The sequence below is a fragment of the Elaeis guineensis genome, chromosome 5 (assembly GCF_000442705.2).
Source record: "Elaeis guineensis isolate ETL-2024a chromosome 5, EG11, whole genome shotgun sequence".
Lineage (NCBI taxonomy): Eukaryota > Viridiplantae > Streptophyta > Magnoliopsida > Arecales > Arecaceae > Elaeis > Elaeis guineensis.
Genome location: NC_025997.2, coordinates 72,414,597 through 72,431,888, shown reverse-complemented (window position 1 = coordinate 72,431,888; position 17,292 = coordinate 72,414,597). Strand labels below are relative to the sequence as shown.

Here is a 17,292-nt window from a genome sequence, read left to right as displayed (position 1 = left end):
TCAAAGTTATGAATAGATGTATACATATAGCATATTTTGTTAATACATTTTACATACCAAGGACACTAATGAGGAAGTGAGACATATAAATGTGGACATCATAGACAAATAAAAATTATATTAAGAAAGAACAGGATGAATTAAGTTGTCAAACAAGTACCTAAATGTAATTTCATTCAAAGCCCTTGCAAACTCCAACATCTAACAGGTTGGATAGCCAAGAAGTTTAGAATCTTTATGTTTTAAGTTATGACAACATTAATTTATATCAGTACTTCTATTCAAGGTTTTGAAGTGCCAGTTGGACGAGAGGTATCTTAGCCATCTAGTTCTATTCCTATGAGAAAATGGGATCAGGAAGGGGTCGGGATATCGAACCCATCCATATGGGGAGAGAAGAAGAAAAAAGAAAGAAAGAAAGGAAAAATAAAGAAAAGGAAAAAGTGAAAAGAAAGAAGAAGAAGAAAAAAAAGAAAAGAAGAAAGGAAAGAGAAAGAAGAAGAAAAAGGGAGACAGTAAATAAAAGAAGGGATAAAAAACCGAAAGAAAAAAGGAAGGGACAAAAAGGAAGGTGGAAAAAAAAGAAAAAAAGAAAGGAAACAAAAGAAGAAAGAAGAAAAGAAAGAAAGAAAGATAAGAAAGAAGAAAAGAAAGAAGAAGGGGAGACAAACAAAGGATATCTATCGAGATCGATGCCAAGAAGGGGCAGGACAATCAGGCATCTTGTTCCATGGAAAAACTAGGACACCCCTGTCCTACAGGATTTAAAACCTTGCTTCTATTAGGATTTATTTATGATTCTAGTATAGATATCACAAACAACAATAAAAATTTTTCCCAAACTCATATAATAGCCAGTACCCACACTATCTATGCTTTGGGGAATGTTACAGTGTCAATTCATTGAAAATAACATATAATTTTAAGTATAGTGAAGTAGTAAACATTAGAAACTCATATCATTGCCCTGCTGATAGTTGCATCATTACTAGATATTAATAAGCAATGAGCTTTGTCTCATCCGCATGGGACCAAATATGACTGATTATGCTTTCAGAGCAATTTCACTATGCAAATCATATATGCTATAGGTTGAACTCCTAAGTTACTTGAAAGGCTTTCTCATTATCTTATCTTATGCAAAATCTAGAATAAATGTGTTCGATCAAATATGATGAGGTGCTTACCCTTCATAGAACCTGTTTCGGAGAAATTGACAGCTCCTGAAGCCTGAAACTGTTATATAAAAAATAAGTTGCTTCTTTTTTTTTCACGTAACTATTGTAGAGATGATTGGTTTACAATTGCTTGTTTTAGTGGAAAACACAGCTGACCGATCAATAAGTATAAATAAAATTTTTCGAAACACCTCTAAGCAAGTTTAAGCACCTTTTGGTATTTAGCAGTTGCTCATCGCCTTCATTGCACATGATTAAATCATTTAACCAAGATTCTGTTATGATAATTCTTCAACATACACTAGATGCCTCAGCGCATGTAAGGAAGTTCTAAATCTACCTTTATGTTTGCATTCAAAATACCCTAAATTACCACTTGATGATTTTCCTTATAAAAAGTGGATATGTGGCAAACACTAAGGTCGGGCTAAAAAGTGAACCCAAAGGAATATGCAACAGACACAAAATGAAAATAATATGGAAGGTCAATTTCTGGGCCTCAGTTTTATCTCTAGAAAGCTTACGTACCTAAGGGTGTGTCTGTTTGTGGAATAAATTTTGATGGAATAAGCAGAACTTATCCAGGTAATATTGGAATTTGGAGGTACATAACTTATTCAGTGGGACATGCAGTTTTTGTGTTCAGTTAAACAGATAAGTGCATGGGATAACTGTTTGGATGGGATTCACGATGATTAAATTGTCCTCCCACTCTTTTATGTATTTAGAAAGAGATTAGAGGCAAACAAGTAATTGGGAGGGAAAGACCGCCCCCAACTCCCCCGCCCCCATGGAATAAGACTATTCCACCAAAATGGCAAAATAGAATTATATTGTCCAACACCAACCTATAGCCCAATATGATAAAAATCTATCCCCCTCACTTTTTTGGGCGTATGGCAAGATATCCCTGACTTGGGAAATATCTAAAAGTAAAGGGATAGTTAACAGACTGTCATAAGGATCATTCTAGCAAGGGTTAAAACTTAATGGGAATATAATATTCATCGTGTTGCTGCCGATCTCCCCGTCTGAGGTCGGACGCCGAGATGGATGCGGACGAGGTGGAATCGCCACTGAAGCTTCGTCCGAACACTTGCAAAACAAGTCCACATCAGGGTGACATTCTTCGGTGTAGACCCTCCGACGCTCAAGTCAAGAAATTGGAGAACAATGAAAGGAAAAAAGGAGTCGAGTGATTGCATACCTTGGAGGTCCCGGAGCCTTAATTTATAGGAGAAGAATTTGAGTCGTATCCATCTCGGAGTCCTGATGATTTACGGATTTGTCATATAGATTGATTCGGAGAAGAATTTTTCTGTTACAAAAGATTTGATCGCGGAGAAGTTTTTACCTCATCTAGACTTTCCTAATTTGGAGGAAAGATGGATCTATTGGTGGAAGAAATAATTCGACCACTGCCGATCTAGGATAGGTCGTTCAAGCCAACCTTCAGTAGGTCGTCATGATCGAGGTAACGGAGTTCATGGAGCGAATACTTATCCTCTTGCAGATAGGGATAAGTCGATCAGGTACGAGCTACATTAGGTCGTCCAAAGCCGAGGTCATGGAGATCTGTGATGTAGACGTCGATCTTTAGGTGATCTGAGATAGATCGATCGAGGGCGATTTAAAAGAGATCGTCCGAAGCCGAAGAATCGAGGTCCACTGCTGACGGGATATCTGACTTTTCGTCACATCTGCGTTCGTGTTGAGTCGTCCATCTCCCATAGCTTGGCCAGAACCGTGGATGTCTCAGCCGAGGTCGAGGTCCAGATCTACAACAAAATCTACCTTTTTATCTTCCCAAAATGGGAGAAGCACCTAGTCAGAAAAAAAATTTAGCTATGACCGACCCATTTTGAAGGTTGAATAATGAAATTTGCCTCTGATTGCTAAATGCAATGCACCATTTAAAGGGCGCATTGCATTGTAGATCTCAAAAAGTTATTCAATTTCAACAAAAAAAAAAAAAAGAGAACTTCAATCAGGCATCATATGAGCAATTTATAGACTACAGATGTTTGGCGGGCAATTCAGCTTCCCGATGCAATGAATCTTGCTCCTGAACCTTATCAAATCTTCCCTATGGGGGCCAAAATGGTCCACATTGAGTCTTGTAATCCTCCTAGATTACTAGATAGAATTAGAAATGAAACCGGATATTCAGATACAAATGGGATATTGGTGACCCATAGGATACAAAAAACTGATGCAAAAACTAGTCAATATTATAATTTGTATCTATATCCAAACAGATTCAGAGAAGGAAACAGATCTAGATTGATAATATCTGGTCCATTTCCACCCCCAATGCATCAATATGCTATCAATTCCATTTTCTTTCATACAAAAACATTTAAATTTGATAGATTGCATCTTTAAACAATTACTCCCATCAACCCAAAAGCTTAGCAACCTATTAGGATCCACTAAAAGAGTCTTTATGATTAAGTGGATGGGATTATTGCTTGGTTTTTTTTCATGTAACTATTTGTTTCCTTAAGAAAAATTACAATGAGAGTTGGGGGCTTGAACTTTGAGCTAACGAAACATAAAGTGGAATCATATACTACACACAAAGCTTAGATTATAAATAAATATGTACAAAATATCTGTATCAAATTAGAATAAACATGTACAAACTTTACCATATGTCCATATCCATATTTATATTTGTATTTGCCAAATAAAAACAGCTGCAGTCGCCAATATACTAAGATCCAATCTGCATCCAATCCATTTTCAAGAGTACTTTCTTGGTCATTCCCTTCTCTCCCATAAGCTCTATTCTTTGTTGTCATCCTTGGAATGTGTACATACATGTGACTTGTTTGAAGGTATACAAATATCAGGTCAACAGAAACCACACCAGTTCGCACTTTAGAAAATCCACTTAAGACACTACCAGAACATACACTCATGGAGAAACCAAGAAACCTATTGTAGAAATAAAGGAAATGGCTGTAAATATCCTAGATATGCACCAACAATTTCGGTTGATATGTGCTACTTATCTCTACCTTTTTCATTATCAGCTGCTAAGTACATAAAGGAGCAAATGAAACATGAATAGGCAATTAAATATCAATCTAAATAGATTGATTTATAATCAACAGGAAACCTTTTTAAGAAGGCACAACGTGAAATATTCTCAAACTGCAAACGCGGGTGGAAACACTTTAAAATGCATGAACGATGCAGAAAAAGTTGGGACACAAGGTTAAAGTATGGGCTTAATTATCTAAATACATTTTAACAAAGTATTACATGTCCCTCTCTTCCTTGTACTGTTTAGAGTAATTATCCAAAGAAAGATTCATATTTGCCAAATTATAACAATTTCCATTGGTCATTTCCAAATTTCCTCAAATAGTTTCAATGCAGGTGATACCCACAATGTAGCTTAACATAAGTATTTTCAGAATAATCTAAGCAGAACTATAATATGATGTAATCAAACTCGATATATAGCAAGTCCTAGTGAGAGTGGCATTTAATGGATAAGCAAGTAGCTGAAAAAACTTACATTTTCCAGGCATATATTTTCTTGATTTCCATGTCTTTCCAAAGGCTTTGCTAGAACTTCTCTGACTTCTATTGCATCCTCAGGACTAGAAAGAGATTCCTTTCCTTCAATGCGGTCCATCATCCTGTATTGATGAATAAAATGCCATAAACACTCTTCAGATAATGCAAAGGAATAGAATGCTCATCAATTATCAACAAACAAGTACATTCTTTTCCAAGGTAAGCTTGACCATGATGAAGGATAACAAGAATTTTGTACAAGACATCTCAAGGATATTTGTATTAGATATTAACATGAAAAGATTGCTTGTGATTTTGGTCCAGCATTGTCAGAAATTTTAAACTATTATGTTTCCATATCCAATCAGAGTTTCATAACAAGAAAGAGATAAACCAGATATACAGGAATTGTTAACCAGTGGAACAAATCGCAATAAACACAAAACAAAAGGTATTCCTTTGTTCATTATCATATATTTCACCCCTGATACTTGAGCTTGGAGAATTGGTTAGTGTGATACAAATTGTAAAAATATCCACAACAGTTTCAACTGACTATGATGGCCATAACTCCCCATCTCATGGTCATGTATTTAATATAACTGGCTTAAGAGGTTCGCCTTTTTCCATTATTTAAGTTTGTTTATGTATAAGTGTGCTCTTTGGAAAGGTAGGATAATACCACATGTGCAAAGCAAGCAGGTGCATGCAGTTCATGTTAAACTAACAGGGCAAATGTAAGATATAAAAATCTGAATTCTGAAAAAAGAAAACATAAAAGTTAAATTGTCAGATTAGAAATAAGAAACAATATGAAGTAAATTAAAACAAAATGTAGTTGACAAAAACACAAGATATAATTAGCTAAATTACATATATAAGAAAACATAAAAGATGTTAAGAAAAAATAAAATAAAATAAGGTGAATAGTTGATGAATGATATGATATAATTGATAATTGACATACATAGAATAAGATATCAACCAACTATTTACATACTTAGAATTACTAGTTATAATGTGTGCACAAATGCACATGACTCTCAAGTTTTAAAAACTGCCATTATAATTTTTTCATCCAAAAGAATAGTTGTGCTACCTGAAAATAAGTATTTTTATGAAGCAAGCAATGATTTGGACAATACACTCATGGTTGTTTTGTTTGTTCTTCTTATAATACTGTTACATAGCTGTTATGAACGCTGCTATGTTGATATCAAGTAACTCCAAAATGCATAGGATAGGGCAAAAAATGGCCATTATAACCATTACAATGGTCAATAATGGTTTTGGTGGCAATCCATTATAATAAAAAATGTTATTATTGAAACCTTGACATAGCTAGTACCATGTAGAATAATCTAACACAGCATGAATTACTAATATGTTTTCCACATGAAATTGTTTAAGAGTTGCTTGCTATATTACATTCTTAATTTAGTTAGCCTTAACTTTTTTTATAACCCTTGAATCACTTGCTTAGGATTTTGGAGTACGTGAGACCAAGGTTTTAAATCCCATAAAATAGGGGTGTCCCAATTTCTCCATGGAATATAGTGCCCTACCATCCCTGCGGTTGTCCAGGTCGAGCATTTAGTAGGTACCCTCCATCTCCCTACTTCTTTCCTTTATTTCTTTCTTTTTTGTTTTTTTTCCTTCCTTCCTTTCTTCTTTCTTTTCTTTCTTTCTTTTTCTTCTTCCTTCTTTCCTTTCTTTCTTTCCTTTTTCTTCTATCTTCATTTCCTCCTTTCCTTCATTCCTTTCTTTCTTTTCTTCTCCCTTACTTTCTTTCTGTTCTTCCCTCTTTCCTTGATTTCTTTCTTTTCTTGTCCCTTCCTTTCTTTTTTTCCTTTTTCTTCCTCTTTGCTTCCTTTTTCTTTTTTTCCTTTCTTCTTCTTTCCTTCCTTTCTTGCCTCTTTCTACTTCTTCTTTCCCCTTGTGGATGGGTTCAAAGTCCAGCCACCATCCCAAACTCATTTTCTCACAAAAACTGATGGGACAACCAAGACAGCCTTGGTACCGCTAGGATTTAAAATCTTGCATCAGACTCCTACTATCCATACAATCACGAAAATTCCAACTCAAGGACTGTTCCTCCGCAAGACACCTTAAGTCTAGTCACGATCTATAAAGTGTATCTATGTATGTATGTATGTAGAAATATTGACATTTCTAGAAAGTGTTATGTACATTCCTCCTCCATAAATATATATACATATATATTTACATATATACATATACATATACATATATACATATATACATATACATATACATATATACATATATATATATGTGTGTGTGTGTGTGTGTTGTAGATTGTTTGTTCTTTTTTTCTGAGAGTGAAAGAGGGAAAGAGTAAAAAGTGATTGCACACAATAACATACATTTATGTTTTTTTCACAACAAAGGATAGCAACATACTAAACAAGGGCAGTGGTACAGAGACTTCAATGGTAAAACAAGGACAAAAAGGGCCAAGTCCATTAGGGATAGATAGTTGGGAAGTGGTCCATTAATCCATTTGCATAGGCAGCTATGATACGAGATTAAATGGGCGTAAAGAGGAAGCCAGAGGGAGTTTATAGGGAGGATATCGAGCAAGAGAGAAAATTATGCATAGTAAGTATAGTAGGAACCGCAATATGGAGAAAAGGGGGGAGAGAGAGAGAGAAGGGTCTAGTTAGATTTAGATTATTAAAGAGTCCAATATGAAAGAGATTTTCGGAGTGACTAATTGGGTTCTTTGCTTTTTTAGATTGGATATTGGTTCAAGAGAGAGGATATTTTTGAAAAATAGTTAATGGCGGCCCCATGCAAGAGGCTCCTATCATTGCAAGGTCTAGAAAGCATTAGATGTACATGACCTTATCTCCACTTGCAGAGAGGCTATTTTCATATTTCAAACCCATGACCTTTGGGTGACAATGTAGCAACTTCACTATTGCACCAAGGCTCACCCTTGTACTCTGGGAAAATAGTTGACATATGGAATCCTCTTGGAGCAATCCAAAATTTAAAAATCTCATTCTTTAAAAGCACAAATAATGCGAGGCCGAAGAATAGAACATATGATTAATCCAATGGCAGACATGTTCACCAATTTTTAGGATAGAATAATATTAAGTTAATGTAAAAAAGAAAGTGCTTGAGTGATGGCAGATAAACAAGGACAAAATAGAATTCCACCAATAACAAAAATAGGAACCTAAAGTAGAATGCAACGACAACTCAAGCATAAGCTGAGAAAAATCATTTCTACCTGTCAAAAAGGATCCCTAATGAAAACATTCTAAAAGGAAATGTTAGAGGGTTGAGGCTCGTCATCTCAAAGCCCAAAAGCCTATTCCCAAGCATAATTTCTGGCAAGAAAAAACTTCATTAAAAACATTGCTTTGAGTCTCACCCATAGTTAACCATCTTGGTATCAACATTGCACCAATACCATCCTATTACAATTAGAGATGCAAATGAGTCGAGCTACTCGTGCTCGACTCGACTCGCTTATTATCGAGCTCAAGTGGTAGGATACTTGGCTTGAAAGCTCGTGAACTTATTCGAGTATATATATTTTTTTAATAATATTATTTTTATTTATCATATATATTAATATGTATATTATTAGTAGGTCAAGACTTGATTTTGAGCTCAAACTCAAGCTGGAGTATGGCTCAATTGACATTTGAGTCGAATCAAGTTGATCTCGAGCTTTGCTTATTTTTTATTAAGTCAAGCTTGAGCTTGGGATACTGAGGCTTGATTGATCTCGAATTGAGTTTCGAGTCCTAGTATTTTGAGTCGAGCTCGACCTTCCAGCTACTCGACTCGGCTTGGCTCGATTGCACCCCAAATAACAGTATTGATATGCGGTATGGTATGATAAGGTTCAGCATACCGAGTATTGGTATAGTGCCACATACTGATTCAGCACCAGTATGGTATAGTATATCCAATATGGTACGATCGATAAAGCACAATACCAATCGATATAACAAACCTTGCACCAAATCCAAAAGTATATCTCCAAGCACAATTTCCAGCAAGAAAAGCCTCATTAAACACCTAATTCTTCACTTTCTTGTTCTTTCACACACCACTCTTATTCCTTAGATTATGGAGTCAGATACTATTGTATATTTAAACAATAGTTACTCATACAAATAAAATGCATAGGTAAAAGCTTCTTCCTTGTTTAATAAAGCACAAGCAGCAAAAGTGGGAATCAAAATACTTCTCCAATTAAAAAAGTCATATGGGACTGTTATTAGACCCTATCTTCTGGAAAGAATTTCACCCCATCTTCCTAATGTTGTAAACAGAAGAATTCTCCTTTTAGTTAACCCTTGGCTAATAATTAAAGCAGCACTAGGTTCAGATGTGCCTGGGGAACAAAGCTCTCAAAAATAGCTTATAGTAAATAAGTAAAGAAGCACCTTGAAGCCAGCACAAGGGAAAGATTCCTTTGAGATTCTGAAGCAGGTACTGCACCCTAAGTTGAACTTGTTATTAGGATCTAGCCTAGGAATGCATACTTTAATTAAGCATCTAAGGTAAGGAAATGCTTTAGAATTTAATTTTCACCCATTTGAACAATTACTATGTTAGAAACTAAGAAACAAAATAGCCTTTTATCCCATGAACTTTTGCTATCTTCTTTTCTAAGAAAAAATTTTCATCCTGCGATATGTTTTGAGCTATCTACAACTGCTGCATATTCTTTTCAGATTTTCTTGACAATCTCAATAGTCAACTATATTGGAACTTATATTGAGTTTACATAAGTAGTCATGAAAGGATGCTAATTTTATGTCTCTAAGCCAATGGAAAAGGTTCAAGATATCCACCAGCACCACATGTTTTCTACAAAGATGTAATATCATTATCTTTGTTTTCTCACCAGAAAATCAACAAGTCTAAACAATTTTTATGCATTTTAGAATGGCTTTCAAAATGCTTGAAAAAGTCCTTTATCCAGGTCAATGGTTTCCAGTATTTGTCATGAGATATCAATAAATATTTCAGAAACTTCTTGAGTGACTTTTCAAAAAAAATAACAATTCATTCATTTGAGAAGTCTGACGCCAAGGCCTTCCTATGTTCTTCAAGACCCTATTTACAAGTAGAAGAGCTGTTAACTTTACATGAAGTTCACCCTACAGATCTATTATCTCAATAATTTAGTTTTATTCTCAAACAAGGATTAGAATGTCAAGATGTACAATACTCATAATGTGGACCACTCAGTATTAACCAGTATTTAGAAGTGTTGCCTTCCTACTCAGGCTCCCGACCCAAGATTCTGCACTCTGCTATGCACATATCTTTGATCGCGAAGTACTTCAAGATGTCAATGACCCTACTCTTATATGGCCTTAACCAAACAATTCATTGAAAAAACAACCCATTTAGTTATTGGAAATTTATTTGAAAATCAAGGGACTCTATGCATGAACCATGTCTCCAATACAGTTGTAGATTAATGAATAATAATCAGCACAAGAATAAGTAGGCAATGATGTGCATGTATGCAAAAACCAAACAAAACATATGAAAGCATCACATCCACTACATAAGAATCCCAGATAATACTAATGTATGAATGTCCATAGCTAGGTGCCTGGGGCTCCAACTTGGAGTTTTGTCCAGTCTCCTTAAGGGCTGATGGCTTTGGGTATTTGTAAGTATACCCTAGCCCAACCTGATTTTGATGGTTGTATTGGCCCAATCCATGAATCCCATGGGATTTTGGGCCCAGCCATCCAAACAGGCCCTAAAAGGGATAAAAAAACCAGCATAAAATCAGAAAAGGGAGATGTATGCTAGAGAAGAGGAATCTCACTCTACAATGGTTAGCATATATACAAGCTATTCTGGCCCATCTACAAAATGTAATAGATGAGATATGATTCCATTGAATGTCTATCAGCACTACTAAAAACTGCCGTGCACCTGTCCTTTTCCCCCTTTTATATCACAAAATTGACCTGGTACTTGTCCTATAAAAGTTGGAGCTGGACTTCATTCTATGGCTGAGGTGACAAATGAGGATAGATGTGAGGGAAAGAGAAAGAACCAGGGGAGAAAGGAGTGGGACACTCAGCAACAAATGGCCAGCTACAATTTTTTTCTTTCTTTTCTTTTACTTATTTTCTTTGGTTGTCTCTTCCCATCTTCTTATTTCTCTATATTTTCCTATTTTGTTCTGCATTTGTACCCATTTTCCTTCCTTTTAGGTGCCACAGAGAAATTGAATGCCCCTCTTAGGCACAGATGAGACATGGAGGTCATCCCCCCCCCCCAACCTATAATTGTTCCTTATGTTAATAATTGCTGATAGCGGCTGGCCTTCATAAAAATGTCCGATAAACTCCAAACAAGATAATCAAAAATCCAGATTCAAAAGATTTACCAATGATGGTCACGGTAAAATCTAATCTTAATTTCTTATCTAACAGACATATTAAACATTAAATTAATCCTTAAATATTTTAATTGCGAAAGACCCCTACTTCTCTTTGAATTAACTCCCTGCAACTCGAAAGGCAAAAAATATTGATTGTTATTGGACCAATTATGCACTGCTCTTTGATTTAAAAGCCTGCAACTCTAAGTCAGGCTGCATCATCTTACCTACATTCTAAATGTTTAGAAGTGCTGCCTTCCTACTCATGTTCCCGACCCAAGATTCTGCACTTTGCCATGCACATGTCTTTGTTCATGAAGTACTTTAACCAAACAATTATTTAAAATATAGTTATTGCAAAATTCATTTGGAAATAGAGGGATTCAATGTGTGATCTGTGACTCCAAAACAGTTATAAATTAATGAATAATTATCAGCACAAGAATAAGTAGACAATGATGTGCATGTACGCAAAAACCCAACAACATATAAAAGCATCACTTTCGCTACATACGCAATGGGAATAACACTGTCAGATCTCATTATGTCTGCGCCCCTTTCCAGCTCCCCAGCACAAGCTCGGGACTCAATGTCCCTGGAAGCCACCTCCACACCATCATCAACAACACTACCAACAATTCCTTCTGCGGGCAGTAGAAAATCCTGCAGAGAGAGTGCAGTCAATCTCAATCATAGAACATCAGCTAATCATCAAAAGGAAGTTCTTTTATCGCTAAAAAGCATGTGATCTACCTTGACAACAATTTCAGCAAGGTCAGCGGACAGCACAACAAGAGTATCTATAACAGCTCCTGTCGGTAAACTTGCATCGCACTTCCCTTTCCCTATCTTCCTTGCTTTCTTCAATACAACACCTAAACAATGCCAAAATCCACCAAATTCGATCAATCCAACAATCAAACCCATCTCCGAAATCCGAAAGATAACCACAAATCCGATCTGTTTATCAATTTGTTGATACAGATCAAAAGTGACGACAACCTCAGCACCAAATAATGTAACCAATCCAATAAAAACAAGAAAGAATTCGGTCGTTAGATCAAAAAGAACTCCGGATTTTAAGAAGAAATGGAATGCGAAAGATTGGAGCTTGGTTGGGGAGGGGCGTTCTCACCGTAGCCGTCCTGGAGGCAGGCGGTGTGGAAGACGCCAGAATAGACAGAGCCGTCCTTGACGAGGACGTCGACGGGGAGGCCGACGATGCATAAGGTGGTGAAGAGCAGCGCGTCGCACAGAGAAGAAGCAGGCGTCGAGCTCTCTCCCGCGGGCTCGTCTCCTCCCTTCTTGCGAGCCATCCCAAAGGCCTCTTCTATTCCAGTCTCTTGCCCCTCTTCAAGTCTCTTCGCTTTCCAAGTACGAGCGCTGTGCTCTCTGGCTCCGTTCGTCTTCTCTCTCTTTTGCGGGACTTCGTAGAGAACTTTGGTCTGCTGCTGCTTGGAGCAGGCGTCTCGAGGGGTGGAGCCTGGTTCGGGTGAAGTTTGGCTGAATGATACGTCCAAATGCTGCGAGTCCAGATGGATCGATTTACGTTTTACACCTAAGGACGCGTTTGGGTCGTAAGAAAAAAAAAAAAAAACAAAAAATTATTTTTTTAAAATAAAATTTTAATATATTTAATTGATCATAAAAATATGACTTATTATGAAATAGTCCATATTTGGATGAGCACCTATTTTTTTTGAAAAAACTATGTAACATACCTATTATATCTTTATTAGATATAAAATCATACATTTTTACTCATAAACTTTATATAAATATTAATATTATATTTATATTAATATAAATATAATATTAATATATTATAATATAATATTAAACCATAATAATTTATTGTGTTAATATAATATTAATATATTAATAGTATATTAATATAGTATAAATAATTTAATATAATAAATTTATTAATATAGATATAAATATAACATTATATTAATATAAATATTACATTAATATTAATAAAAATATTATATTAATATAAAAATTAAAATAATATTAAAATATAATAAATATAAATATTATATTTATATAAATATTAGAATAATATTAATATAATATTATATTATTATTCAATATTTTATTCTAACCATATATTGATATTTTACTAAATTTTAGCTATGCATCTTAAAAAGATATTTTAGTAAAGAAAAAAGTATTATCACTTTTCATGTCACGGGAAGTGCCAAAACCTACTTTTCCTATGAGTTTCTACTTCCCATAAAATGTGAAAAGTGACTTTCCATGGAAAATATTTTTTTCACTCTCTCTCTTCTTAAAACTCCAACCAAATAAGAGATTCTTTCTTTACTTTCCAGAAAGTATCTCTTCCCCCTCCACTTCCCGTCAACCAAACTAGTCCTAAATTTTTTTATTCACTTGTCTACATTCAATGCATTATATGTATAAAAAATCCCCAAAAATTCTAAATAAAAACTATATAATTGTGGGTATAACCATATAAAACTTTTATTTATTCCCAAAATACCCCCTACTTCCATAATATCCTTATAATTTAATATTTTAAATTATTTTTTATGAGACTGAGGGTTCATACAAATCTAGTATAAATACATGCAAATAAATCTAAAAATAAAATATCACAACTGTTAGAAAATCAGGTAGGCAGTATGTGTAAATTTTAAAATTTTTGAAAAATACAGCAGAAAACAAAATGGATTAAACCCTTTAACCTCACATGCAAAAGATCAAATCTAATCCTACCCAAGTCTAAAAGAAAATACATATATATAATCTGGAGTTTAGAAACAAATATGAGATCAGATCTTATTACCTTGGTGCCAGTAGATATTCATCGCTTTCGATGATCATGGATTCATAAATGCTCGAGTCGCACACATGTCCAACCTCTACGGATATCCATCGGGATCAATCTCTAACTGATTTCTCTTCGTAGAAGACTCTTCTTCTTAAGAAGAATCTTAATCTTGAGTACTTTGATCAACACCTTGATCTGGACTGCGGGATCAACTCCTTGATCAGTAGTCTTCTTCTTCTTCTCCTCAATCTTCACTCTTGAAGACAAAGCAGCATCTCTTAACGTGTGGAAAAAAGGGATGCCCAACTCTTGGGTGTGGAAGAGAAGAGAGGGAGGAGAGGAGGCGTGAAGAAGGGAGAGAGAGAGATTTTTCATCAAAAATCAATTAGCTAGAAATCCTAAAGACATACCCTTTATATAGGCACTACCCTGACACATAATAAGAATCCAACTATCTTAAAAAGGTAGATCATTATCTCATAAGAATTCTCTACTTTTTTAATCTGATTTATTTTAATTAAAACTAGATATGAATGGTATATGATCAGTCCCTTTAAGTATGTACAAGAGGCACCTATCTAAAATATATCAGGTAGTGGGGTGCCAACTCTTGACGCCCCACAAAGGGGTTTCTAGCCAAATCAAAAGGGGGCATGGCCCCACTCTCTCTCCTCCACGCCATGCCATATAAGAGGAGGCAGGTCCCTCTACCATATCTTAGGATTTGACGCCCATTTCATGCCAAAAACAAAAGTAGGCGCTACCCATTCTTCCATTTATTCCACATGCATACTTAGAGGTAATTAAGAGATAAAAAAGAGATAATGTTAGGATAATTATGCCAACTAATTGACTTAATCAAATCTTTTTGGGCTCACAATTAAGAGTCTAATTAAATCCAAATGGATTTAAGTTAGGTTTAAAGCTATGGACTTGATCAAATCAAAGTTCCAAGAAGAATTAAGTTTAACCGCGTACTAACATAGTTCTCATAAACCTAATAGGATTTCAATAAACCATAATTCAATTGGAACTTCATAAGCCTAATTGGCAAATTCGAGATTAAATCCCTTAATGTGTGACCCCATAAGTTTTATTCTATTTGATAGTGAGATATATTATGATCTCCATCACAATATCATCGAAACTCTTTTCGATGGACTGGAATATTTTTAATTCTACCCTTCAAGGGCCATCGATCATCAAGACGACACCCGATGAGTCCCACAATCTACCAGTGACATATAGTAGTATGTAGTAGCAATCCAGTAGAATAAAAGTATAAATTTTTGGATGCAGTTATCGTATGATTCAGTCCTTCTATCGTGAGTCTTAACTTGACGGAGGTCATGGAGAACTCGTCAGACCCCATCGTCAATCACATGCAAGATTGGCTCAACTCGAGTTCATTTGTGAATCTCGTGAAAATTTTTTTCAGTATTCACACTTGCTTTGGCCAAAGACTTTTTGAACTCAGTCTCGCAAATTGTACAGGACTTCTCTTTTTCTACCAAGATCAATAAATTTCATTTAGGTGCATTCTACTCCAAACAGCAAACCCGAACCTACTGAAGCCAACATACACAGCAAGGACCCGAATGGCTAAGGATCAAGGGAATGTGCAGTCAAACTCAGCAGTCTCGCTGCGAATAGTCAATGGCACCATAGGTCAAAGGATCACTCACACCACTACAGCATCGAGAAGACCACTGACGAGTGAGTAGACATCCATGTGGTTCTCGTGTTAGTCACACTTAGTGCAAGTTGTTCTCTAACAACCACCCATACCTTCACTCCAGTATCTCTACACTATAGATCCGAGACTTATCTACCCATAAGGGAGGTGAACCGTGCATCAATCTCAAATAGATTGATCACTGTCTTCTGTGACGATCCTCTGATCAGGAGCATTTAGAAATTAACCACTAATTAATGTATGTCTCAAATTGTTAACTCTTTAAGAATATATAAAAATCATCTTTGTTAATTTCTAAAATAAATCATGGACACATAAACATGATTGAAAAGAAAGAGTTCTTTATTGATAATAAAAAGATTACAAGTACAAATTTTAGTCCTAGAATTACATAATATGTCAGCCAACAATTGACTTTTAGGGCAAAAATCCAATAAACTTTCACTTGACCTAAAGCCAATTAGCCATATACATAAGACCCATTTTCTCAAGGTGAGTTTCAATCTTCTGCTGGCTGAGAAACTTGGTCAATGGGTCCGCCACGTTCAGCACAGAGTCGACCCTCTGCACCTCGATGAATTTCTTCTCGAGGTATTCGCGTATGATGTGAAACTGCCACTCTATATGCTTGGACTTCTGATGAGATCTAGACTCCTTAGCGAGGATTATGGCATCATTGTTATCGTAGTGCAATGTAATGGCATCACACCCAGCTCCACAACAAATTTCTTGAACCAAAAGACTTCCTTAGCAGCTTTAGAGGTGGTGATATACTTGATTTCTATGGTCGAATCTGCAATGATCGACTGCTTGAAACTCTTCTAGCTAATCGCACCTTCATTACACAAGAAGATACACCTCGATGTAGACTTTCTATCATCGACATCAGTCATAAAGTCTAAATCGGTGTATCCCTCAACTTTCAGCTCCGATCCTCCATCAAAAACCAACATCAAATCCTTAGTCCTTCTCAAGTACTTAAAGATGTTCTTGACAGCAATCCAGTGTTCTTCATCTGAATTCACCTGATATCTACTTGTGACACTCACGACAAGTGCTATATTAGGGCATGTATATAACATAGCATACATGAGGCTCCCTATTACTGAAACATAAGGGATCTTGCTCATGCGTTGGATCACCTCAGGTGTGTCAGGACACATCTTTTTGAAGAGATGAATGCCATATCTAAGGGGCAAAAAATCTCTCTTGGAGTTTTTCATGCTGAACCTCTTCAGCATCTCCTTTATGTACATATGCTGTGAGAGTCCCATCATTCTCTTAAATCTATCTCTCTAGATCTGAAGGGAAAATGAGTAGTTCAAAGCATGTATTTTTAAAATTTTATAGTAAAAAATAAAAGATTAAATACTTTAATCTTCTAAACACGTCTTGGATCAAATCTAAACAATCAATTAAAGATTTATAATATAAAAAATTTATATATAAAATTTGATATAAAATAGAAAACTGCATCGATCACATCGATGCCCTGAATCTGATCTAACCTTTAGATCACATTGGTTAAGTTCAGAACTCATCACCTTTTCACAGATCGATGATCTTCACTACTGGTAGGCATGGTATGAAGCTCTTACTGATATTGAGCAGCTGCACAAGTTATCCGGCCTCTACAGATCGTCCACTCAAAGCTCTGATCAGATCTTCATTCATGGGAGTGCCAGCT

At 35.6% G+C, this 17,292-nt stretch overlaps 1 protein-coding gene across 7 annotated transcripts in view; it reads right to left on the bottom strand.

The window, feature by feature from the left end:
- The window catches only part of LOC105033842 (uncharacterized), a 53,748-nt gene extending 41,120 nt beyond the window's left edge, over positions 1–12,628 (bottom strand). For 6 of the 7 annotated variants that reach the window (XR_012141541.1, XR_012141542.1, XM_073257962.1 and 3 more), the window contains exons 1-4: positions 12,248–12,628; positions 11,866–11,987; positions 11,627–11,775; positions 4,708–4,831 (exon numbers count right to left, since the gene is read on the bottom strand). Coding sequence is in view for 5 of the 7 variants with exons in the window: in XM_073257962.1 (XP_073114063.1) it covers positions 4,708–4,831; positions 11,627–11,775; positions 11,866–11,987; positions 12,248–12,428 (576 nt within the window). In the remaining 2 variants the exon portion in view is untranslated. The remainder of the gene's footprint in view (positions 1–4,707; positions 4,832–11,626; positions 11,776–11,865; positions 11,988–12,247) is intronic. The other variant, XM_010908782.3, reaches the window with a different exon arrangement.
- Positions 12,629–17,292: the final 4,664 nt, after the last annotated feature.